We start from the raw sequence: 24,791 nt of genomic DNA on the forward strand, positions 1-24,791 counted from the left end.
TTTTGGATTCCCGATTGGCTATGTGAACTGCCAGTCAAAGTTTATCTCCCGAGAAAGTCTCATTAGTCCGCCATTTCTTAGCGTCTATTGGCTACCGACTGTCAAAGCCTTGGGTTCGTGTGAACGACAGATGGGGACAAAGAGCGAGGCTTCGTAGCTTATGCGCATGCACTAGAGGCGCCGAGCACAAGACGGAAAAGGAAGGGGGAGGGGGAGCCAGCAGTGGAAGGTAGGGGGTCGGAAGGAGAGGCTCACCCGGCCCTACGGAAGGACTGAAAACCTAGCGGTGGGAGGTGGAGAGGAGAGAACTTGTGCGAGAGGAAGATCTGAGCGAAAAGGGGGGAAAATGTGCACGTAGGCGTGCGCTGAGAATTTATGCACTGCGCCTGTGCAAAATTAAGAGTAACAATGTCATTGTATTCTATGTGGTAGAGCTAGCCGTTTGCTACTGAAAAAAAAAATGTGCCCCGCCATGTTTCTTTTTTTCACACTTCCTCAAAGCGTCTACCCTGACACCCTATACAGTTTTAGTTTCCTTTCTCAGTGCTGGGTATGTTTGGGAAGTGTAACTGAAATGGACATGATTGTAGAAACAGGCAGGAGGGCAAACGATTTTGACACTTTAAGCTCAGTGATTACCCAGAACTGTGACTAGCACCATTTCCATGGTAACCAGAGAACCCGATAGGCCAAACAGACTAAGGTTCCTGTCGCAGAGAGACTCAACAGGTTGGTCGGCGGTGCCTGAACCAGTATGTTGGAGGTCTTCACATCAGACCTACTCTTTATCCCATAGGAGGCCTATCAGGTAATAATAACCTTCGTTATTCCATAATGCCTAGCTCTCCCAGGCGGTTAACCAAGGATTACAAGGTTCAATTGATAGGCACCAGTAGTTAATCCTCAGTAATTAATTCATACTCCGGATGGCAGATTATCTCAATAGGCACTACCTATACTTTGTATGGGGCTACAATGATATAGAACTGTGCTGTCTAATAAGCCTCTTACAATGTTGGGAAGGTTCTGTGGCACCATTCAATACAGTAGTAGAGACTAGCTATATTCTACCCAATCCACTCCGTTTGCGTGTGCGTGTGCATCAACATATGGCTACAAGTTACTATAGTGGGTATATTTATCCCAATGGTTCCCAAATTCTTTGAGATAAAATAGCACATTATTATGAAAAAAGAAAATGGGGGGATCAGGATCAGATAATGCCCTTCAGTATGACGTTTCAGCCCTACTACTGATCTCCTATACCCACTATCCAATTATGACAGCTGTTTACTATGTATGACTGTCACAATCAAACAGAAATGATTAAGCCTTTAACTTCTGCACTCAGGAGGCTGAGAAAGGAGCCTCCTTGCCCAGAAGGCCACCCTGGACTACACAGTGAGTAGCAAGGTATCCAGTACCTAAGACTCTGTCTCAACACAAAACAATAACAACAAAATCACACATACATGTATATGTATACATGATTTAAAAGATGAATACTTTCTAAACCACGACCCTTTCTGTTTTCAAAAAATATTTAATGGGGACTGGAGAAATGGTTCAGCAGTTAAGAGTGCTGACTGTTCTTCCAGAGGACTAGGGTACCTACCCCAGCTCCCATTGGTGGCTGGCTGGGACTCCATTTTCCAGGAGATCTGACGCCCTCTTCTGGCTTCTGATGGTAATACATGCATGTGGTCCACAGACGCCAAAACAGCCATGGACTGGTTTTTTTTTTTTTTTTTTTTTTTGGTTTTTCGAGACAGGGTTTCTCTGTATAGCCCTGGCTGTCCTGGAACTCACTTTGTAGACCAGGCTGGCCTCGAACTCAGAAATCCGCCTGCCTCTGCCTCCCAAGTGCTGGGATTAAAGGCGTGCGCCACCACCGCCCGGCGCCATGGACTGTTTTAATATTTATTTTGTGTTATGTGTGTACTTTGTCGGCATGTATGTAAGTGCATGTAGTGCCTAAGGAGGACAGAAGGCAATGGTGGATCCCTAGAACTGGAGTTACAGATAGCCACCATGCAGGTTTGGGAATCCAACCTAGGTCCAGTGCTCTTAACCTCTGAGCTATCCCTGAAGCCCCACTTGTGACTTTTTGTATGCAATGATTTTCTTGGAAAAAATAGTAACATGGGCCTGGAAAGATGGCTTACGAGTTAAGAGCACATACTGCTTTTGCAGAGGACCTGCTTACATTCCTAGCAGACACATGGCAGTTCACAACTATTTGTAACTAGTTTCAAGGCATCTAACACCTCTTCTGACCTCCTCAGGCTCCTGCAGGCTTGTGATCCAGAGCATACATATATTCAGGCATAACCCAGTTGTGGTGTATGTATGTCTTTAATCCCAACACTTGGGAGGCAGAGGTAGACAGTTTCTCAGTTTGAGGCCAGCCTAGTCTCAGAGTGAGTTCCAGAACAGTCAGGACCTACAGAGAAACCCTGCCTTAAAAAACAAACCAACCAGACTAGACCACCAACCAAGGAGTGTACCTAAAGGGATCTTTGGCTCCAGATACATATGTAGCAGAGGATGGGAGGCCCTTGGTTCCAGGGAGGCTTGATGCCCCAGAGTAGGGGGAAGCTGGAGTGGTGTGGCAGGGAGAGTGTGGGTGGGTAGGGGAGGACCCTCATAAAAGAGAGGGGGAAGGCAGATGTGGGATGGTGGGTTGGTGGAGGGGGTAACCAGGAAGTTGGATATCATTTGAGATGTAAACTAATGGAATGATTAATAATAATAAAAGAAAAAAACAAACAACCTCAGATACATGCTCAAGTATGCACACACATGCTTCAATAAAATAAATATTTTTTTAAAACTTTAGCAATGGTGAATACCTCTAATCCTAGTACTTGGGAAGCAGAAATAGGCAGATCTCTGAGTTCAAGGTCAGCCTGGCTTACAGATGGAGTTCTAGAACAGCCAGGACTATACTGAGAATCCTTATCTCAAAACAGACAAACAAAACTAGCAAAGTTGGGAGGCTGAGGAGGGGCTGGAGAGATGGCTCAGCGGTTAAAAGCACTGACTGCACTTCCAGAGGTCCTGAGTTCAAATCCCAGAAGCCACATGGTGGCTCACAACCATCTGTAATAAGATCTGACACCCTCTTCCAGTGTACTTATGTGTATATATATATACATACATACATACACATAAATGTATTAGAAATGTATTTATTATTGTGTGTGGAATGTGCCACACAGAGTTACAGCTGCCCAATTTGGGTGTTAGGAACCAAACTTGGGTCCTTTAGAAGAACAGGAAGTTCTCTTCACCACTGAGACCACTGAGTTATCCTCCAACCATAGAATTATTTTTTTTTAAAGATTTGTTTATTATTATATGTGAGTACACTGTAGCTGTCTTCAGACACCACAAGAGGGCGTCAGGTCTCATTACAGATGGTTGTGAGCCACCATGTTATTGCTGGGAATTGAACCCATGATCTTTGGAAGAGCAGTCAGTGCTCTTAACCGCTGAGCCATCTCTCCAGCCCCATAGAATTATTTTTAAGAAAAGACAGGTTATGTCACACATGTTGGACCCTAGTCCCTCTTGCCTCAGTCTCCTGAGTACCTGAGCCTATAGGCAGTGTCCCCTTAGTCATTTAGCTGTCTCACCTACTAGAAGTCCTTTTCTATTTGAAAGGTGGGGGTGAGACACAACCTCACTTGTATAGCTTCAATCTCTTCATCCTCCTGGTTTGACCTGCACCACCACATTCAGTTTCTAGTTCATTTTAATTAGTTTAACTTTAACCACATATTGCTGGGTCTTTGTATAGACCTAATTCCAGCACTAGAGAGGCCAAGAGTTTGAGACCACAGAGTAGTGAGTAAAGACACCTGCTGTCAAGTCTTTTAATCTGAGTTTGATTCCTAGACTGACATGAAATGAGACTAGACTCCCACAAGTTGTCCTGTAGACACAGTGGCATATGAATGCCCCCCACACACACACACACAAATTAGTATTGTGGCTAGAGACATAGTTCAGTGGTTAAGAGCACTGGTTGCTCTTGAAGAGGACCTGGATTTGAGTCCCAGCATCCATGTTATGGTCACAACCATCTGTAACTCTAGTTCCAAGGGTATCTTATGTTCCCTCTGGTGTCTTCAAGCACTGTATGAAGGTCGTACACATTTATACATGCAGGCGACTGATGTAATATAAAATTAAGCCGGGTGTGGTGGCGCACGCCTTTAATCCCAGCACTCGGGAGGCAGAGGCAGGCGGATTTCTGAGTTCGAGGCCAGCCTGGTCTACAGAGTGAGTTCCAGGACTACAGAGAGAAACCCTGTCTCGAAAAACAAAAACAAACAAACAAAAAATAAAATTAAGAATTTGGGGGGGGGGTTGAGACAGGGTTTCTCTGTTTAGCCCTGGCTGTCCTGGAACTCACTTTGTAGACCAGGCTGGCCTCGAACTCAGAAATCTGCCTGCCTCTGCCTCCCGAGTGCTAGGATTAAAGGCGTGTGCCACCACCCTCGGGGAAGAATTCTTTTAAACATAAATGTTTAAGAAAAAAAAAGAGTATGAGGCCAGCCTGAGCTACATAGCAAGACCCTAGGTCACCATACACACAGACACACACACACACACACACACACACACAGCCGCATGTTCACCCACATATCAATAAATCTAGAGCCGGGTGTGGTGGCACACGCCTTTAATCCCAGGCCAACAGAGCTACATAGTGAGAAGTGCCTCAAACCAAACAACAGAAAAGTGCCTAAGGTAGTTTATCGCAGAGCAAGTACTTCTCACATGCAAGGTCACTACATTTGATAGCCATTGCTAAAATGCAATAAAAGGGAAGTGTTTATCTTTAAGTGGTTGTCATTATGACATTTAAAAATCTTTTACATTTTATTTGTGTGTGGTGAATAAGGGGGTGCACACACAAGTGCCAGAGGACAACATGCAGAAAGAAGTCAGTACTCTCCTTCTGCCATGTGACTCACTCTGTAGATCAGGCTGTCCTCAAACCCAGAGAATCCCCTGCCTCTGCCTCCCAAGTGCTGGGATTAAAGGCGCATACTACTGCTGCCCAGCTCTCTTGCTTTCTTAAGGCTTTCTGTGATTTCCAAAATCTTTACAGTGAATGAGGAAACATTTATAGATAGATAGGCAGATAGACAGGTAGACAGACAGATAAGGCACAGTATTTATTTGCAGGACTGGAGGGGTGTGTGTGTGTGTGTATGTTTTGTGGCTTTTGAGATAATGTATCTCTAGGTATCTCTGGCTGTCATGGAACTCCCTCCAGACCAAGCTAGTCTTGAACTCGGGGGTTTGCCTATCTCTTTTAGTGATGTTGTGAGTCTTCACTCCCAGCAGCACTGGGGACTGACCCAAGAACTTATGCTCTAGAACTGAATTCTATCCCCAATCCTCTTTTTGTCTTTTGAAACAGTTCCCTCCTTCTTTGAGATGGGGTCTCACTATGTAGCCTAGGCTGGCCTAGAACTCAATATGTATACTAGACTGGCCTTGAACTCAAAGAAATCTACCCCTCCCACCCTAGGCACTGGGACTAACTGCAAATACCACCAGCCTTGAATTTAACTCTATAGCCCAGACAGGCCTTGAGTTTTCCATCCTTCTGTTTCAATCTCCTAGTAGCCTAGTTTATCATATATACTAAGAGGTCTGGCTGAGAAATTCTCTTAATATGTAGTCTAGGCTGGCCTTGAACTCAGTAATCTGTCAGCCCCCTAAGTACTAAGATTACAGACCTGTGTTTCCATGACTGACATATTTATACTTTTGTAATCTGAAAAAACATATAAATAAAATGAGGGCATGCAGCTCAGTTATGTAGCACGAGCATGTGTAAGGCTCAGTCTTAAGCTCCAGCACTGCAAAAAAAAAAAAAGAAAAAGAAAGAAAGAAAGGAAGAAAGAAAGAATATACTGGGCTAGGTATGTAACTTAGTTGGTCAAGTACTTACCTCCTATTCACAAAGCCCTGGGATTGTTCCCCAGCATGGCATAATATAGGCATTCTGACACATGCCTGTAGCACTAGGTGGAGGCAAGAAGATCAAAAGTTAAAAGTCATCCTTGGCTACAAAGGGGGTTCTAGGCCAGCCTGAGTTACACAGCAACTTCAAAACTACCACACTGGGGCATTAAGACCCGTACCCAAAACAGGAAATAAAACACCAAACAAACAAAGAACAAAATCTCACCCAAAACCAACTAATCAAAGATTTGGGGTGTGCGTGGGTGCGGATAGAGTTTTAGTTTCATAGTAAAATTATGGAGAGAGAGCTTTCCTGTATATCCATGTCCCCACACACTCATAGCCTTGCCTATTATCAACATCCAGGACAAGATAGGTACATTTGTTTCAATCCATGAATGGGCAGGGATGCATCATTACTAACCAAAGTCCGTGGTTTATATTAGCACTTACTCTTAGTAGTTTACATTGTATTTGAATAATGTGTCTACCATTATAATATCATGCAGAGTGATAGTACTATTGTAAAATCCTGTGCTCCTTGTCATTAGTTTAAAAAACATACTTCCTATTTTGTGTGCCTGTGTATGCATGCATGCTACATCACAGGTGTGCTGGTCAGAGGACAACTTGCAGGCCTAGGTTCTCTCCTATTATCTGGGTCCTTAGACTTGGCAGCAAAGGCCTTTCCCTGCTGCATGTCTCACTGCCCCTAGTTGTTGTTTAGTGTGACTGAAGTTTTGTTTTAGCTTGCATTTGTTCTTTTGAAACAGGGTCTTGCTATGTAGTCCAGGCTGTCTTCACACCGCAGGGAATCTTCTCGACTCAGGTTCCCTGCACACCACCACACCCAGTTTTTAGTTTTGAGACAGGTGTTTCACTATGTAGCCCAGGCTTTTCTCATGGTCATAATCCTGATACAGCCTTCTAAGTGCTGGAATACCAGACCACCGTGCCAGAGCAGAAGTCACCCCTCCCTCTTAGATGCTCTTCACTCCACTTGAAAATTCGTGATCTGCCACCAAATTAGACATTCTACCCCCAGAACAGCCAAGGGGCCAGGAAGAAACAGAAAATACAAAGAAACAGTAGAAACAGAAAAAGGCAGAAAGTGGGAGATGGCTACAGAGCATACTGATTAAGATACAGAAAGCCGGATTTAGGCAATCTACACCGGAAAAAAAAATTACATTTATCTCTGATGTAGGAGAGAGCAAAGACAACCTCAAGGCTGAGGGGGGGTAGGCGGAAGGAAAAACAAGGCTTCTGTTAAAATATGGGTAAGATTCCCAAGGACAAGGGTGGGCAGGCTTTCTATGGGAAGGAGGAAAGGTCAGAAGCACGTTAGAGGAGCAATGGACAACACTGGCCGCTTCTTGCCTGAGTTTCTAGTATTGAAGTCGGGTAAGTGCTGTGCAGCCCTTAGAACTATCCTGGGAATGTGGAGAGAGGGATTGTGAAGTGTTCTGTCATGAGGCCTGAGAATGAACACTGCCACCTATTCTTTTAAGTCAGTAGACCTAGTATTAGTGACCCCTACCCCTACCCTACTTCTCAAGCCTTAATCACAGCCACGCCCACCATCTAGTACGATCCCTGGAGGCTGTGTTTGAGTGCTCTCAGGAGGCAGAGACGCAGAGAGACTGTGAGGGAGAGACCTACAAGAACAGAAAAAGAGGGGAAAGGGAAGGACAGTGTTTGTGTGTGTCTCTCTGTGTGTGTGTGTGTGTGTGTGTGTGTGTGTGTGTGTGTGTGTGTGCAAGTGGATGGGTGGGTGGGGGGCTTCTGATGACCAAAACTATTCAAGAGAAAATTCAGGCTCCTACAGGAGGATTCAGTGCAATGATCCCAGAACTTAACCGAAGGCCATGGAGGGAGACGGGGGTGTAGCCTTGCAGAACCTGCTTTGGGGGGGTCACCAGGCAGTAACCGTTACTGCATAGGCGTTGTCACTAAGCTAGAACCATTTAACTGGCAAGGGTAAGCTTAAGACACCCCATAACTATGACTCTTAGACAGGTTGGAAGGGGGGGGCTGAGGTTGCAGACAAGGGGAGGAGGGGCACTTGAGGGTTGGGTCTTTGCCTCCCCCATTCTCCGCTGTCACTACCCCAACAGTCGCCCGGGGGGCGGGCCCCGGAGAGGTGGGGATGGGGGAGGGTAATCTTGGCAGGCGTCTGCTGCATGGCGTAGGTAGGGAGTGCTGAGGGGGGACGCGGGGGGGAACACGAGTGGGAAGCGGAGAGCCACGGGGAGGGGGAGGGGACCGGGAACCATTTGAATGAGAGGAGGGGATCACGGGTAGAGTGGGCTCTGGAGATAGGGCGGGCACGGGTGTGACGGGGCCAGACTCTTGAGCCAGGTAAGGAAAGCAGGTGCGTAGATGTGGGGTTTTTCTTCCTTTTTGTGTGTATTTAGTGTACTAGGCCCTTCGGTGGAGAGGGGGCGCCGCCTTCCTCGGGGGCGGGCTCCAAAGCTCCAGAGGCTATCTTTTCCTCAACTAACGGGGCCCCGGGCGGGGGCTCACGCTCCATCCCCAGTGACGGCACTCCACTCCGCAATTTCCAGGCGGCCACTGGGCTGGGAGTCTCGCGCCGGGGGCCGGCGCTGTCTCGCGAGCCCCCTCCTCCAGCCAGCCAATGGGATTGGTCGCTGGCACCGCCCGCCTGCCTGGTGCAGAGCGCTCAGCGCTGCAAGCGGCGCTGCCATTTAAAGGGGCCGCGACCCCTGTCCCGGCTGCTAGGGAGGGAGGTGGAGAAGGAGCGCGGGGCCGTTGCTGTCTGCAGTTCTAGGCTTGTAGCGGTTACTCTAACCCTGCCTCAGGTAGGGGTCGGGTCTGTTCAAGCCGAACCGAACCTGCAGGCGGGATCTCGCAGTAGCTGGGAGGGGGGTTTGAGCAGGAATCGTAGCTCCAAAATGTCTTCCTGTAAATGCCTGAGGTGGGGGGTGGGCAACAGGAGAAGGGAAGGACTAGAGGTGCAATAGGAAAGGGGGGACGGGGCTGAGGAAGTGGTCCACCCTGAAAGGTAACCGAGCGGGGGGGAGACGGTTAGGAAGAGCAGTTTGTGGGGGCGGGGAAGGGCTGAGAGAGGACGGGGCTCCGCGGGGAGGGGCGCTGGGGCTGGAGAGGATGGGGAGAGACTGGAGACCTGGGGGGCTTTTGGGGGGAGTGAGAAGGGACCAGGGGCTGAGGTCGCCGGAGCGGGAAAGGTTTCTGGCAGCGGCAGGCACGGGAAAATGTGAGGGGGCGTTGAGTCTGAGGTGGGGGGTGTGTGAGAGGTAGGGAGGAAGGAGCTACGAGTCTCCGTGGGGGGTGTCGGGCGGGTTAGAGACCAACTGCCTGGCGAGTGTGGGCACGGGGCCAGGGCAGGGAACGCCACTCCCCACAGAGGGCGCTGTATTGGGGGGGGGAGTGGACATTGAGCCTGAAGCCTGTGGAAATGCCTATCGGCTGTGGGGGGCGGCTGCTAATGAGAAATCCAAGTGGATGACGGACGGGGTGTGTCCCACAGCCGACATAAGAAATTCAGGCTAAGACCACCTCTACTGCCCCTTCTTCCGATCTGCAGCCCATACCCAGCCATGGACCCCAGTGATTTCCCCAGTCCATTTGACCCATTGACCCTGCCAGAGAAGCCCCTGGCTGGAGACCTTCCAGTAGACATGGAATTTGGAGAGGATCTGCTGGAATCTCAGACTGCCCCAAGTCGAGGATGGGCTCCCCCAGGTCCCTCTCCATCCTCTGGAGCCCTGGACCTGCTTGATACCCCTTCTGGCCTGGAGAAGGACCCTGGAGGAGTTCTGGATGGAGCCACTGAGCTACTGGGGCTGGGGGGGCTACTCTATAAAGCCCCTTCTCCCCCAGAGGTGGACCATGGTCCTGAGGGGACCCTTGCATGGGATTCGGGGGAGCAGACCCTAGAGCCTGGACCAGGGTGTCAAACCCCTGAGGTGATGCCACCTGATCCAGGGGCTGGGGCTAGTCCCCCTTCACCTGAGGGGCTACTAGAACCTTTGGCTCCAGATTCTCCAATAATCCTGGAGTCTCCTCATATTGAAGAGGAGATACCCCCCTTAGCTACAAGGAGAAGGGGCTCCCCTGGGCAGGAGGAGGAGCATACCCAAGGGCAGCCACAGAGCCCCAATGCACCCCCTAGCCCTTCAGTGGGAGAGACTCTGGGGGATGGCATCAACAGTTCTCAGAGCAAACCTGGGGTACGTACCCCTACTGCACATCCTTCGTTGCCAGGTAGGTCGCCTAACCGTTTGGAGGGGCCTGGGGAAAGAAAGGGTGGTGGTGAGGAGGGTGGCTGTGTGCTTTGAGAAGTGGAGGAGGAGGGGACAGGAGGCTGGGAAGATTAGAGCAGGGCTCTGTGTGCTGAAGGAGGAGTGGGGTGTGGTGAAGATTGTGGAAAACAGGGGTGGGAGGCATGGAGGGGCTGCTCAGGATAAATGGGGTAGTGTGAGGGAATGGATTGGATGGCAGAGGTTCCCTTTCTCATAGCCCCAATAGTACCAGGGTCCTTCCTTCAGGGTTTGAAGGAAAATAGCAGGCTTCTAGGCTCTACGATTTTTCCAGCTGTTTGATTCTAAATAGGAGTGGAGTTTCTGGGATTGATGGATGGTAACTCCTCTCTGAAGCCCCCTAACAGCATACTGATTTCAGGGTAATGGTAGAGAGGCAGGATCTAAGATTGCATCTCTGATAAGGGAGGGGCGATCTAGACTTGAAGCTCTAGTTTCTCCCTGAATCTACCTAGTGCTTTATCTCCTCTAGCCTGTGATAAGGGTCTTCAGATAGGTAAACTGATATATTTTATATCTCACCAAAGTCCAGAGGGACCTACCCATACATTGATGGGCTTTCCCCTTCTTGCTCCTTTTAAGTGGTTACATTTGGTTTTGTTGGTAAAATATAAATTCTTCATGCACAGTGGGACAGAAATGATTGGAGGGGTAAGAGAATGCATTTTATCTCATGGAGAATAGCTGCACACATACCCTCCCCATTTTCACCATAGTACCAAGTCTGAGGTAACCCTGAAAGGGTTAGAAGCCACAGGCACTCGAGTTTCCCCATTCAATTTGGAGTAAATTGTTCCCCAGGAATGGAGGTGGGGGCCTGCCCTGGACAGGTTCAAGACTTAGGCTACCTTCTTGCTTCCTTTGCAGGAGATGGCCTGACTGGGAAGGAGATTGAGAAGCCGCCTGAGAGGGTGAGGGGGGAGGGGATTGGAAAGAGTCTAGTTCCCCCTATAGCTCTAAGAAGGAGAGAACCCTCATTTTTCCTCCCAGATGTTGGGGGGTGCTGTCAGAATCAGAGAAGGGAGGAACTCCTGTGTTTACTGATTCTTAGAATGAAGTCCAGCTCCCCATTTTCCCTTCTCTTTAGGGCTGGGCCAAGGGTCCCAAGTCTCTCACCTCACCTTCCATCTCCTGTCCCTACCCCAAACCTTGAACTCCAGTTAGCCTGCCACTAGTGTCAGCTTCCCCCCACCCCCACCCCTCTTTCCAAGGTACAGAAGAGAAGCGAGCGCGTTAGAAGAGCAGAACCTCCAAAGCCTGAGGTTGTGGACTCCACTGAGAGCAGTAAGTAGGATTGGAGGAAGCGGGACCTGGGAATTCCGGGTACACAGAAGAGCTTGAAGGTGGGATTAGGACAGGGCATGGGTCTTCTGGCCCCTGTAGTTCCTCTCTGTAGAAAGAGAAGTGCCTGTCTCTGCTGTGGGTTGGCATGGGAACCAAGAGGTAGTGGGGGAAAATTGAAAAGAAGAACAGTAAGAATAGTAAGTTTCAACTATACTGTCCCTGTCCCCAGTCTTCTCTCTTAGAACCTCCCTTCCTCTCCTGAATATTGTAGAAAAACCATGAGTAGTTTAAGATCCAGTGTAATGGGAGAGGAAGTATAAGGGCCAGAACAAGAGGGGAGTACCAGAGATCCCAGGATCAGTATTTGAACTTACTATGGATCTGACCATCAAATGGCTGGAGATCTGTTCTGGTGGTCTTTTCTCACTGCCCCGCCTACTCCCACAGTTCCAGTGTCAGATGAGGATTCTGATGCCATGGTAGATGACCCCAATGATGAGGACTTTGTGCCATTCCGGCCCCGGCGCTCTCCTCGCATGTCCCTGCGCTCAAGTATGGCACAAAGGGCTGGGCGCTCTTCAATGGGCACCAAGATGTCTTGTGCACATTGCCGGACACCACTGCAGAAGGGGCAGACGGCCTATCAGCGCAAGGGGTTGCCTCAGCTCTTCTGTTCTTCATCTTGTCTCACTACTTACTCCAAGAAGCCCTTGGGCAGAAAGACCTGTACCTTCTGCAAGAAGTGCGTTCAGATCTTAGGGTGGGCGGGGGCAGGGACTAGGGGAGGGAGTTATGGGTGAGAGAGATTATGTTGGCAAAACCAAGCAGGATGGAGATGATAGGGTTAATTTTAAGGAAGTGGTTAGAGTATTTGAGTCTGTGGTCATCAGTAGGAATCCTAGGGAGTGCAGGGGTTACTGCTGGAATAAGAGGGTGGTCCTGGATTACTGAAACCTGTTCCCACCTCCAGGGAGATCTGGAACACCAAGGACTCAGTTGTGGTACAGACTGGTCCAGGAGGCTCCTTCCATGAGTTCTGCACATCTGTCTGTCTCTCTCTCTATGAGGCCCAGCAGCAGCGTCCAATCCCCCAGTCTGGGGATCCTGCCGATGCCACTCGCTGCAGCATATGCCAGAAGACTGGAGAGGTGAGGGTACTCACCACAGGCTAACTTAGGAGCCTGCTGGCTCTGACCCACCCGCCCCTCTGGTTCTTGAGCTGCAGGGGCTGAACCCTGGGAGAAAGGGATTTGGGAGGAAAAGATAGCTAATGTGAGGGAGCAAAGTCAAGGCTAGAGCTTCTCCCAGATGTATGCAGCTAACCTCCTTACCTCCCAGGATCTCGTCATCAAGTCTACAGCCTGAAGCACAGGTTGGGGGGTCCTAGGCCCATTGTCTGCTGTAAAGGTCTAGGGTGAGGTGGGAGTCCGGTCCTTGCATTGATTGGGGTGGGCGGTGGTGGCCTGGCCTCAGCTCAGGGTGTGTATATATATGTGTGGCAGGTTCTTCATGAGGTCAGCAATGGCAGCGTGGTACACCGACTCTGCAGCGATTCTTGCTTCTCCAAATTCCGAGCCAACAAGGGACTGAAAACCAACTGTTGTGACCAGTGTGGGGCTTACATCTATGCCAGGCCTGGGGGCCTTGGCCCAGAGCTCCTGTTTCATGATGGTCAACAAAAGCGGTTTTGCAACACAACGTGCTTGGGGGCATACAAGAAGGTGGGGCCGAGGGAGTAGTGCATTAGAGGGCTATGGAAGGGGGTGTGGTTCTTGGGTGATAAATAAAGGTGCCTGAAGGGTCGAGGGCTGGGAAAAATAAAACAAATAAAGGGGGTTTCAATTGTATCTGTTATGTTTTATTTTTGAAGCTGGCTGGTGGACACACAGGTCTTTGTTATATCATCATTATACTTTTTTGTATGCCTGAACTATTTCATGTTTAAAAAATTTTAAAAATAAAAGTGAAGGGACAAACCCAGCCTCAGCCTCTCCTTCCCCATCCTCACAGAAAAACACACGTGTGTACCCATGTGTCTGGTGCAAGACCCTGTGTAAGAACTTTGAGATGCTATCACATGTGGATCGTAATGGCAAGACCAGCTTGTTCTGTTCCCTGTGCTGTACCACTTCTTACAAAGTGAAGCAGGCAGGGCTCACTGGTAGGTGCAAAGCCCTCTTCTCTGAGATCCCTGCTGGCCTTCCTTCTGCTTCCCATATTTCCCTCTTGTAGAGTAATTTCTGCTGCCCAACCTCGGCCCCAGCCACATCTTCCCGTGGACTTTCTATTCCATCTCTGCCCTACCTTACACCTTCTATGTGCTCTCTCTTCCTCTTTTCTCTCTCTTTCTCTCTTTCTTTCTATGCCCCAGGCCCTCCCCGACCCTGCAGCTTCTGCCGCCGCAGCCTCTCTGACCCTTGTTACTACAACAAAGTTGATCGCACAGTCTACCAGTTCTGCAGCCCCAGCTGCTGGACCAAGTTCCAGGTACTCCAGGCCCTGGACCAGGGATAAAGGGAGTGGCAACAGGGAAAGGGTAGGAGAACTGGGATAGGTAGGCCTGGGTAGAGCAAAGAGCAAGCCCGACCCCCCCCCCCTCCCCCAGCACTGCACACATCTTGCCCCCTTATCTGTCTTCCTTCCCTCCAGCATACTAGCCCTGAGGGGGGCATTCACCTGAGCTGTCACTACTGCCATAGCCTCTTCAGTGGCAAGCCTGAGGTCTTGGAGTGGCAGGTAAGATCCCCCCCCCCCCCCCCGTCCCACCTACATCTTGCCACGTGTTTGAAGAAGTCTCAAGTTGTGCCTGTCAGGTGCAGATGTGGTAGCTCTGCCCTCCATGCCCTGTGTTTCCACCTCAGGACCAGGTCTTCCAGTTCTGCTGCCGTGATTGCTGTGAGGACTTCAAGCGGCTTCGGGGTGTGGTATCCCAGTGCGAGCACTGCCGGCAGGAAAAGCTCCTGCACGAGAAGCTTCGGTTCAGTGGGGTAGAGAAAAGCTTCTGCAGTGAAGGTAAGGGAGCGAGCTAGGCACCAAGGGAGGCCCTGTCTCCTATGACCAGGGAGGAGAGCGGAGCAAGGAGCAAGGATGCAAAGTAGGCCCTCGTCAGGATGCTCTACCACATTTATGCTACGTCAGGATGCTCTAGCACATTTATTCTAAGGCTTTAGGTGTCGGACTCTTTTGAGGAGGTTTCAGATGTCGCACTTTGGAGAGACTGGGTCTAACACCGGTGAGTAACTCTGTCTCTGGCCTCTCTTGCCTGTTCTCTCCTTTCTAGGCTGTGTACTGCTGTACAAGCAAGATTTTACTAAGAAGCTAGGCTTATGTTGTATCACCTGTACTTACTGTTCCCAAACCTGCCAGCGTGGCGTCACTGAGCAGCTGGATGGCAGCACCTGGGACTTCTGCAGCGAGGACTGTAAGACCAAGTACCTGTTATGGTACTGCAAGGTAAGGAGAGTCAACAACACAGCAGAAAGAAGGCAGCAGGGGGATGAACTGTGCCACTGACATCAGCACCAGCTCTCAAAGGAGAGAAAGCTGACCTCTCCAATCTCTAAGCTGGTCGAGTCTCTCTCACCAAAGAGAGGAACGTGGCTTATCACAGAGGAGGGTCCGGCACATTTTCAAGAGGCAGGTCTAACCATTCTGTCAATGCCCTCAGGCTGCCCGGTGCCATGCCTGTAAGCGCCAGGGGAAGCTGCTGGAAACAATCCACTGGCGTGGGCAAATCCGTCATTTCTGCAACCAACAGTGTCTGCTGCGTTTCTACAGCCAGCAGAACCAACCCAACTTGGATACCCAGAGTGGGCCAGAAAGCCTCTTGAACAGTGAGTCTGGGACAGGGTTACACTACTAGTACTGGCCTGGGCTTTTCTAATTTTCAGTTCAGCCCCTTCTTCCTCAGATTGCAATTAATTACCTGGCCAGAGTGCCTGGTATTATGCTCCTTTTATCTTTTTGGGCTCTTCCAGGTATTCTCGTTTGAATCTTCTCGGAGTGAGAAGTCTACTGGTTCTCTGTACAGATGTATAGTTTAAGGTGTCCCCAGATAGGATGGGACTTGTAGTGGATGTGGTTAGTGTCCAGAGAAAGGGAAGTATCAGTGGGAGCTTTATCTTGAATGACACCGAGACCATTTCTAGAATGTTAGCCTTGTGCATCAGCCGTTGTACTTAACTCCTGAAGGCTGTCTAAATAGAAGGTATAAAGTGAGGGGCAGGAGGTGGTGGTATTGCCTTCTAAATGTAGTGTTTCATTCTTTCTGGTAGCCAGAAGAAGAGAATCCTCTTGGCTATTGTTTCTGGGGCCCAGAGAAGACTAGGCTTGGGGTAGGAAGGAAGAGAAATCCTAGACGTCCTATTTCTCTTTAGTGTGCTCTTTCAGAAAACGCTCCTAGAAAAAAAAAATGGTGAGGTGAACAGTTAGTTCCTCCAGCAAGAGCATTTCTTTGTTTGGTTCCACAGGTCAGTCTTCTGAGTCAAAGCCCCAGACACCCTCTCAAACCAAAGTGGAAAACAACAACACAGTGAGGACCCCAGACGAGAACGGGAATTTGGGCAAGGTCAGGACAGAAGCCAAGAAGGGAGGGTTATCTCAGAGGAGGGGACTGTGATGGACAGAACTAACACTCCTTTGATGCTGTAGACTCCTGTGAAGAGAGCAACTCCAAGTGTGCCCACTCCTCCACCCCCACCGCCCCCGGCAACACCCCGCAAAAACAAAGCTGCCATGTGTAAGCCGCTGATGCAGAACCGGGGTGTCTCCTGCAAGGCGGAAATGAAGTCCAAAGGAAGTCAGACAGGTGGGTACCACAATACCTCTATTCCACAAACAGGATTCCTGCGTTAGGCAGCTCGCTCTCGGTTGGTTTTTGTGCTACTGAATACGTTTAGAGCTTTTGGGGATAACAGATGAGCATCAGGTCCTAGGTCAGATGTTCCTCACCTAGAAAGGGTGCTAACAAGACTTTTCCTGTCTGCAGAAGAGTGGAAGCCACAAGTGATTGTGCTGCCCATCCCAGTGCCCATATTTGTGCCAGTGCCTATGCATCTATACTGCCAGAAAGTCCCGGTGCCTTTCTCAATGCCTATCCCGGTAATTGTTCTTGCTCTTCCCGACCCGTCCTCCTTTACCCTTCTAGGATTGAGGCCCATCCTCTCTGGCTTTCTCATAAACTGGCATCCTTATCCACTGGTACGATTCTTGCCGTTTAGTTGGGATTTGTGCCTGCAGGTGCCTGTGCCCATGTTCTTGCCCACTACCTTGGAGAGCACAGAGAAGATCGTGGAGACCATTGAGGAGCTGAAGGTGAAGATCCCTTCCAACCCCTTGGAAGCTGACATCCTGGCCATGGCAGAGATGATTGCAGAGGCCGAAGAGTTAGACAAGGCCTCCTCGGATCTTTGTGGTATGCAGTAGACTGTGGTAATGGTGGAAACAGTGCTTACAGCCCATCTGCCTAAGAAAGTGGAGGGTGTGGTCTTGGTGCTGAGTGGGCGTAGCTGGGATAAGCCCCTGAAAGCCTGTGTGAGGATTGGACAAGAGCTGCAGTGACTGAGCTGACTTCTCTGCCTCCCAGATCTTGTGAGCAACCAGAGTGCAGAGGGACTTCTGGAAGACTGTGACCTGTTTGGGACAGCTCGGGATGATGTCCTGGCCATGGCTGTTAAGATGGCTAATGTCTTAGATGAGCCTGGACAAGACTTGGAGGCTGATTTCCCCAAGAGTAAGTAGGATTTAAGGCAGGCCCACTGAGTATGGTTGCATTTGTGTCATTAGGGAAGGAGTGTTTCTTGTGACCCTGAGTATGACTTTAAACCATACTCATTAAGACAGGATGTTCTTCTTGTTGTTTTGCTTACATTTTTTTGAGGTAGAGTCTCATATAGCTCAGGCTATCCTCCAATTTACTCTGTAGCTGAGGATGACCTTGAATTTCTAATCCTCCTGCCTGGATTTTAGGTACTAACACTCCTGCTTTCTGTGGTACTGGCGTTTGAACTCAGAGCTTCATGTATACGCTAAGCTACATCCCTTAGCCTTTGTTTTTTACTTTTAGTTGTGTGTGAAGGTGTGTGCATATGGGTATGTGTGGATGTTCATGGGTGTACTGGTCTATTTTGAGGCCAGAGGAAAACCTTGGTGCCATTCTTCAAGCACTGTCTACCTTCTTCTTGACATGGGGTCTCCTTCACTGCCCTGGAACTTGCCAACTAGGCTAGACTGGCCAGTCAGCAAGCCCCAGGGCTCCACTTGTCCTTGTCTCTCCAATGCTGGAGTTACAAGTTCATGCCACCATGCCTGGCTTCTCCTGTGTGCTAGTTAGGGCATCAAACTCAGGTCCTCATGCTGGCGAGGCAAGCACTTTATCGCCTGAGCCGTCTCCCTCGTCCCCATTGTCTGTCACCATTTTTATGTGTCCAGTTGAGTCATGTTAAGTATTTTCATATTGCTTGGGTTTGTAGGAATCAAATAGGGCCCTATGTATGTTAGGCAAGCTCTACTACTGTGCTATATCCCAGTCCTATTTTTTTTTTTTTTTTTTGCTTTTTATTTTGAGAGAGGGTCTGAGTTGTCCAGGTTGGCTTTGAACTCATTCTGTGGCCCAGAAAGTCCTGTGCCACCATATGTAGCTTGTGTCTGGTGTGTCTCTATCTTTCATATCGCTTTACCTGTTCCTGTGGAGTTCAATGAGGCCAAGCAAGTGGTTCCTCTTGATTTGAATGACCCAGTAGCAAGGGTGGGATAGGAGGACTTCCAAGCTGAGACCTAAAGAAGTTAATTTCTTCTTTCTGCCCCTTCTATTAGATCCTTTGGACATTAACCCAAGTGTAGACTTCCTCTTTGATTGTGGCCTTGTAGGGCCTGAGGATGTATCTACTGAACAGGACCTTCCTAGAGCCATGAGGAAGGTGAGAACTGGGGTTACTAACTATATCCACAAAAAGAAAACGGGCTGCTTTCAGAGCCTCGAAAGAAAGCCTAATGTGACCTTCCCCGGCCTTCTTCCTCCGACGCTAGACATACTGAGACCTAGCCACCAAAGTTTGCCTTTCTCTCAGTAAACAAGAGCATCAAAGTTACTCTGGGGCTCTCTGCCAAGGACACTTTCTGTTCTTATACCAGTGCTCCCATTCCTGATGGTGCCCTGGCCTTGGTTCAACACCTTTCTCCTTTTGTCTTCCTTTCCAGGGTCAAAAGAGGCTGATGCTTTCTGAAAGCTGTTCCAGGGACTCTCTGAGCAGCCAGCCTAGTTGTACTGGTCTCAACTATTCATACGGTGTCAATGCTTGGAAATGCTGGGTACAGTCAAAATACGCCAATGGAGAGACCAGCAAAGGTGATGAGCTACGCTTTGGCCGTAAGTACTTGGGAGGAAGAGGGCACAGAGAGGGAAAGAAAAAGGGTCTATACCCAGGATCAGCTGATGAGAGCTAGGAGTAATAAGGGTATGGTCACTTACGGCTTCCCCATCCAGTAAAGACAGCTAACAGTTGTAGACTAAAGGGAGATCCTGTCTCAGTCCAAGGCTGAGGAGTACTTTTGTAATTCATTGTTTTTTTAGGAGCTAGTTATAACTGAAGGGTTGTTGGTGGAGCTTAGTATAAGTCTCCAAATGAAGTTTTCTTAACCCTGTCCTCCTCTGCTGCATGCCACTACAGCCAAACCCATGCGTATCAAGGAGGATATTCTCGCCTGTTCAGCTGCTGAGCTCAACTATGGTCTGGCCCAGTTCGTGAGAGAAATCACTCGGCCCAATGGTGAACGATATGAACCTGACAGTATCTACTACCTGTGTCTTGGCATTCAGCAGGTAACTCCTGCACACCACCTGATCTCCTCTCACTTCCCACAGTATGCAGAATTCTCCTGGAACGGTTTCTAACCCGTTCCTCCTTCTCCCTTGTCTCTGACCCTGACTAGGCAGCTTGCTTAAATTCCCTATGAAAAATAGACACCAATGACCTCCTAAAACCGCAGCTTCATTCCAAGACTCTTGTTCAAGCATCACTGTTGATTTCTATCTTGATCCTCCAGGTCACCCTTGAATCGTGTTTTGAGGAAGGATGTGAGGGCTGAGTTCCCTGAGTAGTTAGGTAGTGTTTAGTTCTGCCTAGGAGAGGTTAGCCGTTCTGACTTGATAAGGGTATCTGAGCTTGTGAGGACCATCTCCAAGCCTCTGCCTCTTTCAGCAAAGCCTCCGTACATCAGCAATGTAGAAACACCCGAGGGAAAGCACACTGGGTTATCCACTCAGGCAATTGGTTGACATCAAGGACCATGACTGCAGCTTTCGTCATCGAGCTCTTTTCTCTAGGTCCTGGAGTCTAGGACCTACAGCCTAGCTTTATGTATGTCTGTTTTTCTTTCTTTAGTATTTGCTGGAAAATAACCGAATGGTGAACATTTTCACGGACCTTTACTACTTGACTTTCGTTCAAGAACTCAACAAGTCTCTGAGTACCTGGCAGCCCACACTCCTCCCCAACAGTAAGGGGCAGAACTTAGCAATCCCTTCTCCCTCTCTTCCCTTCTTCCAACACACCCGCCACAAGAGTCCTGTACTGGCTGGCCTGTTACTCCTCACTAAGGGTTTAAGGGGAGGAGTATGTACCTGGATGCCTCAGGGTTTCAGGCTAATGGAGCCAGAGTCCTTGCCCTTGAGGAGAACCACTGTGGTGATGCATGCCTAGAATCCCAGCACCAGGGAGGCTGAGGCAGAATTGTGAGTTCTTGGCCAGCCTGGACTATCTACTAAGATACTGCCATTTTTAAAGAAAAGAACATGAGTTGGACTTGGTGGTGTATGCTCTTAATCCCAGCATTTGGGAGGCAGAGGCAGGTGGATCTCTTTGAGTTTGAGGCTATTCTAGTTACATAGTGGGTTCCAGACTAGCCAGGGCTACATAGGGAAACCCTATTTTGTTTTTGTTTTTGTTATTTTTTAATAGAAACACCAAAAAGGAAGGTGAGGAGAGGGTCAAGACTTCATCTCATCTAGGAGCATATAGTTTTTGTGCCTATAGTTCAAGCTACTCAGGAGACTGAGACAAGATCTTAAGTCTCAAGTTCAAGGCTAGCCTGAGCTACTTAGGGCGAACCTTTTCTTAAAAAGAAAAAGAAAAAAAAAAAAAGACTCAGATCTATAGACTTCTCTCTGGGACCAGAAATAGTCGAGGTTTCGGTGATAAGTTGATCAAAAAGAAAGCAAGATGTGGGAATTGTAAGCTTCATGTCTACCTGCATATAACTTAGAGGTGGTCAGAGAAGTGTGGCATGGAAGTGACAAAGTATATAAAAAGTGCCCAGGTCCAGGACAGGCAAGGTCACACAGAAAAACCCTGTCTCAACAACCCCAGGCTCAAATTTCCCAGTCCTACTATGTAGGTCAGGTGCCAGGATTTCTATGCAGTGAGAAGCCCACAGTTCAGTGTATGCATGTTAGGAGCTCAGGTTTGGGAAGCCGACCCTGTTTGTTTTTTCTCTTTGTCTATCACAGATACTGTATTCTCCCGTGTGGAGGAAGAACACCTCTGGGAATGCAAGCAACTGGGTGTTTATTCTCCCTTTGTCCTCCTCAATACCCTCATGTTCTTCAACACTAAGTTTTTTGGACTGCAGACAGCTGAGGAACACATGCAACTCTCTTTCACTAATGTGGTACGGCAGTCTCGCAAGTGTACCACGCCTCGGGGCACCACCAAGGTGGTGAGCATCCGCTACTATGCCCCAGTCCGACAGAGGAAAGGGCGAGGTATGAGCTCTCCTCTCCTCCTCCTTTGCTTTTTGTACTTTATGTTCTTTTTCGTGGCATCCCCACCATACCCCTGCTTGGTCACTAGCTTCCTTCTGCATTTGCAGGAAAGATGTAAACAAGCCTTCTGCTAAGACACTGGCTGGCTGCTTCCGAATTGGAGGGCAGTTACCTGCCTGTTTCTCACCTTTGTCATTTCTAGGCAATTTATTTGCTTGCCTTCTTTTGAGAGGATGAGGGTGATCCAGGGAGTAAGCTGTTAGCTGTCTCTGGTCATCAGGGAGTGTTGAGAGTGAATAAAAAACTTTTCATGATTCAAAACTTGCATACTGAGGACTGGAAACATGACTCAGTAAAACACATGTCTGAGCCACATAGCTGTGAGCACTCGAGTTTGGATCCCTAGCACCCAAGTGAACCTAGGCATGGTGGCCTAGGCCTATAAGCTAGAGCTAGAGCAGGCAGGGTGGAGGCAAGCAGCTTCCCCAGAGCTCAGCATCCAGCTAGTTAGTGAGCTCCAGGCTCAGTGATAGACGGTCTCAACATGATGGAGGGAGGATAGAGGAAGGCACCAAATGTCAACCTCTGGCTTCCACATGTGCACACATACAACTCAAATACAAACTCACACATGCACACAAAAATAACAATTGAATAAAAACTGTACAGAGGAAGAAAAAAAATCCTACATTTTGATTCCCATTCTCTTTGGCCCTGGAGTTCTGACCTGTCTGTGAGTGATTCGCCAAGTCCCTTCTGTGGGCCTCTGTTTGACCTGATGTACAAAGATTGTGGCCATCATTTGGAAGGCAAGCCCAACCTTCTGAGAATCTGTTTTACCAATTATTTTGTCTACTTTCCAAGATCACCTTTAATAGATAACCTTGGGAGTGAATGGAAACACTTGGACAGAGAGACCTGGGGAAAGGCGAACTCCTTCTGCTTTCCTTCCCTCCCTCCCTCCTTTCCTTCGGTGTTTCTTTTGTAACAGTAGAGGTAGAACCCAGAGCCTTTTCTATGCTTGGCAACCACCTTCCACCTAGCTACCCTCCCTCCCAGCCCTTTGCTGTTCTCCCTTTATTTCGTTATAAAGCTGTATTTGGCGATCCTGCAGCCTTATCTCGGTGTCCTTGATTGTGCTCTGGGAGGTGGCTTATTGGGCCTGTGTTCTAATGAGTCTGGGTCATTTCTCCCCACTATAGACACAGGTCCTGGGAAACGAAAGCGAGAAGATGAAACTATCTTAGAGCAGCGTGAGAATCGCATGAATCCCCTCCGCTGCCCCGTCAAGTTCTATGAGTTCTATCTCTCAAAATGGTGAGTTGGTGAGTGTGTAAGAATGATTTACCGTGTGGACCTAAGAGGCCTGCTTTGCCTTGGTACTACTGATGTCTGTCTTCCTATCCCCATCCCCACTCTTCCAGTCCTGAAAGCCTCCGGACTCGAAATGATGTGTTCTATCTGCAACCTGAGCGCTCCTGCATTGCCGAATCACCTCTCTGGTATTCTGTGATTCCCATGGACCGAAGCATGTTGGAGAGCATGCTCAATCGCATTTTAGCTGTGCGAGAGATTTATGAGGAACTTGGTCGTCCTGGGGAAGAAGACCTAGACTGAACCCCTGTTGTATCTTGTACCCATCTATCACATCAGTGTCTGTCCTGGAACCAATGCTATCCATTCTGAAGGGCCCTAACTGGCTTCTTCTATTCTCTCCTTCCCTGCCTTTCCCAGGAACCCCTGCCTTTAACCTTCTTTCATACCACTTGATAATCATGGGGCCCCAGTGTACTCAGGGGCTAGTCCCCCAGTGACGGGTGTGAACCTGGTACCCCATTTTGTTTATGGAAACCCTTTCTGCTGGGGCCTGACTCTGATGGAGTGATGATAGCTCTGGTGATCCTGTTGGCTTTGCGTTTTCTGACCTACATGTATGTAGGTGAAGCCCTGTGCTCCTAGGTGTGACCTAGGGAAGAACCCAGCTGCCTTCTCTGCCCTGTATCCTCTCTCTCTCCTCTTTCCCTGTACCATGTGAAAGGGTCTTGTCTGAGAGGTCTGAAAGTGAGGGGACCATTTACCTAAAGCACAGAGCTCAGACACTCTTATCCCTCCTGAGAGAAGTGATTGTTGACACCCTGCACTACCACATCCCTTACCTGACTGACCCTTCCAGCACCACCCAGTGCTACAGTTTCTCAAGGGTTCCAAATACTTTCTTTTCCTCAAAGGCAGAGAATGACTCAGTATGGAGAGCAGACTCCTATTGTGCAGATGATTCCTGTCCCCTTGGTTTATGTGTTTGTCTCTCTCTCTGCCATCTTAAGGTGGCGTGAACCGTGGTGTCAACATGCTTAGCCCCTCTGTAAGCTGCCTCCCTTTAGTTCCATGAACAGAGCTCCCAAAGTAAAAATGACCTTCGCACTTGGACTGGGGCTGGGTTCCCCAATGTTCTACCCCCTACCATCAAAGCCAGGCCCACAATATGGGGTCCTAGGCCATCTAGGATGGGGTTTGTGGTCAAAAGATAGGTGAGGAGCTGTGGGCCAGGGTCCTGTTCCTACTGCCTACTGTCTTCTCTTCCCCATCTTAACTTTGTGGGCCCAGAAAGGTTAGTGTCTGTCAGAGGGAGCACCCAGTTCTTTCCCTGTTGGCTTTGCTGTTCCCCAGCCTTCTTTTTGTGTTTTTATAACTGTCCTCAGTTTAGCCACTGTTAAAATGTATATATTGTACTGAGGTGCCTGGCCTGTTCCTTCAGTGAGCCATGCCCACCCTTGTGTTGTAGTGAGAAACTGTTGTCACAACTAACTTGTCTCTGGAATTGTTTCAAATAAAGAGTTAAAATTGTTCTTTGCTTTCTCTGGGGGAGGTGAGAGTGGAAGAGAAGAGAAAGAGCACCCACTGTGGATCCCTGAGGGTTAGTGTTCCCTCAGTCAATGAATATCACAACGTTGGCCTCTTCTCATACATTTTCAGATACATCAGAAAACATTATTTTTCAATAGCCATTTATTGAGCTAGAGTTGCTTATGTCTATAATCCCAGTAGTTGGGAGGTGGAGGCAGGAAGTCAGGAATTCAGTCATCCTTGGCTACATGTGGGGTTCAGAACCAACCTAGGTTATGTGAAACCCTGTCACAAAATGGGGACAGGGGCTGGAGATGTAGTTCAGTGGTAGAGTGCTTGCTCAGCATGCACAAAGGCCTGGATCCATTCCTTAGCAACACATAAAACTGAGAGCAAGTCTGTTATACCAGCATTCTTACAAGGTCATCTTTAGTTACGTAGAAAGTTTGAGACCAGCCTGGGGCTACATGAGACTCTGTCTCAACAACAACAAAAAACCAAAGTGAGCACTTAGATTTAAGAACTTAGATTACATATGTATTTCAGAAAAGACATTGCTGAGTGGCGATGATACACACCTTTAATTTTAGCACTTAGGAGGCAAGCTGGCA

At 48.8% G+C, this 24,791-nt stretch overlaps 1 protein-coding gene and 1 pseudogene across 8 annotated transcripts; both read left to right on the forward strand.

The window, feature by feature from the left end:
* The first annotated feature begins 363 nt into the window (after window positions 1-363).
* On the forward strand, window positions 364-24,182 carry Zmym3 (zinc finger MYM-type containing 3). 8 transcript variants are annotated; one of them, XM_085838092.1, is made up of 25 exons: window positions 364-808; window positions 1,352-1,401; window positions 11,160-11,203; window positions 11,504-11,576; window positions 12,024-12,318; window positions 12,547-12,724; window positions 13,079-13,297; window positions 13,587-13,737; window positions 13,948-14,063; window positions 14,226-14,312; window positions 14,438-14,588; window positions 14,857-15,029; window positions 15,244-15,409; window positions 16,046-16,143; window positions 16,227-16,383; window positions 16,564-16,676; window positions 16,815-16,989; window positions 17,161-17,307; window positions 18,390-18,493; window positions 18,774-18,942; window positions 19,244-19,395; window positions 19,958-20,072; window positions 21,082-21,336; window positions 22,539-22,653; window positions 22,761-24,182. In XM_085838092.1, exons 1-25 carry the CDS (start codon window positions 666-668, stop codon window positions 22,951-22,953), a joined length of 3,639 nt encoding a protein of 1,212 aa, XP_085694218.1. In that variant the 5' UTR covers window positions 364-665; the 3' UTR covers window positions 22,954-24,182. The 8 variants fall into 8 exon arrangements, with proteins under 8 accessions (XP_085694218.1, XP_085694219.1, XP_021008578.1 ...); XM_085838093.1 differs by having other exon boundaries at window positions 11,510-11,576; XM_021152919.2 differs by lacking the exons at window positions 364-808; window positions 1,352-1,401 and adding exons at window positions 7,326-7,392; window positions 9,557-10,236.
* LOC147004634 (signal recognition particle RNA) lies at window positions 4,198-4,466 on the forward strand (annotated as a pseudogene).
* Window positions 24,183-24,791: the final 609 nt, after the last annotated feature.

This window comes from Mus caroli, unplaced genomic scaffold, assembly GCF_978045245.1.
Source record: "Mus caroli unplaced genomic scaffold, Mus_caroli_1 scaffold_5, whole genome shotgun sequence".
NCBI lineage: Eukaryota > Metazoa > Chordata > Mammalia > Rodentia > Muridae > Mus > Mus caroli.

Coding starts and splice junctions, on each gene's coding strand:
- Zmym3 (XM_021152919.2), top strand. CDS start 9,570: ATGGACCCCAGTGATTTCCCCAGTCCATTTGACCCATTGACCCTGCCA. Junction 11,577..12,023: donor TGTGGACTCCACTGAGAGCA/GTAAGTAGGATT, acceptor CTACTCCCACAG/TTCCAGTGTCAGATGAGGAT. Junction 18,943..19,243: donor TGATGAGCTACGCTTTGGCC/GTAAGTACTTGG, acceptor ATGCCACTACAG/CCAAACCCATGCGTATCAAG.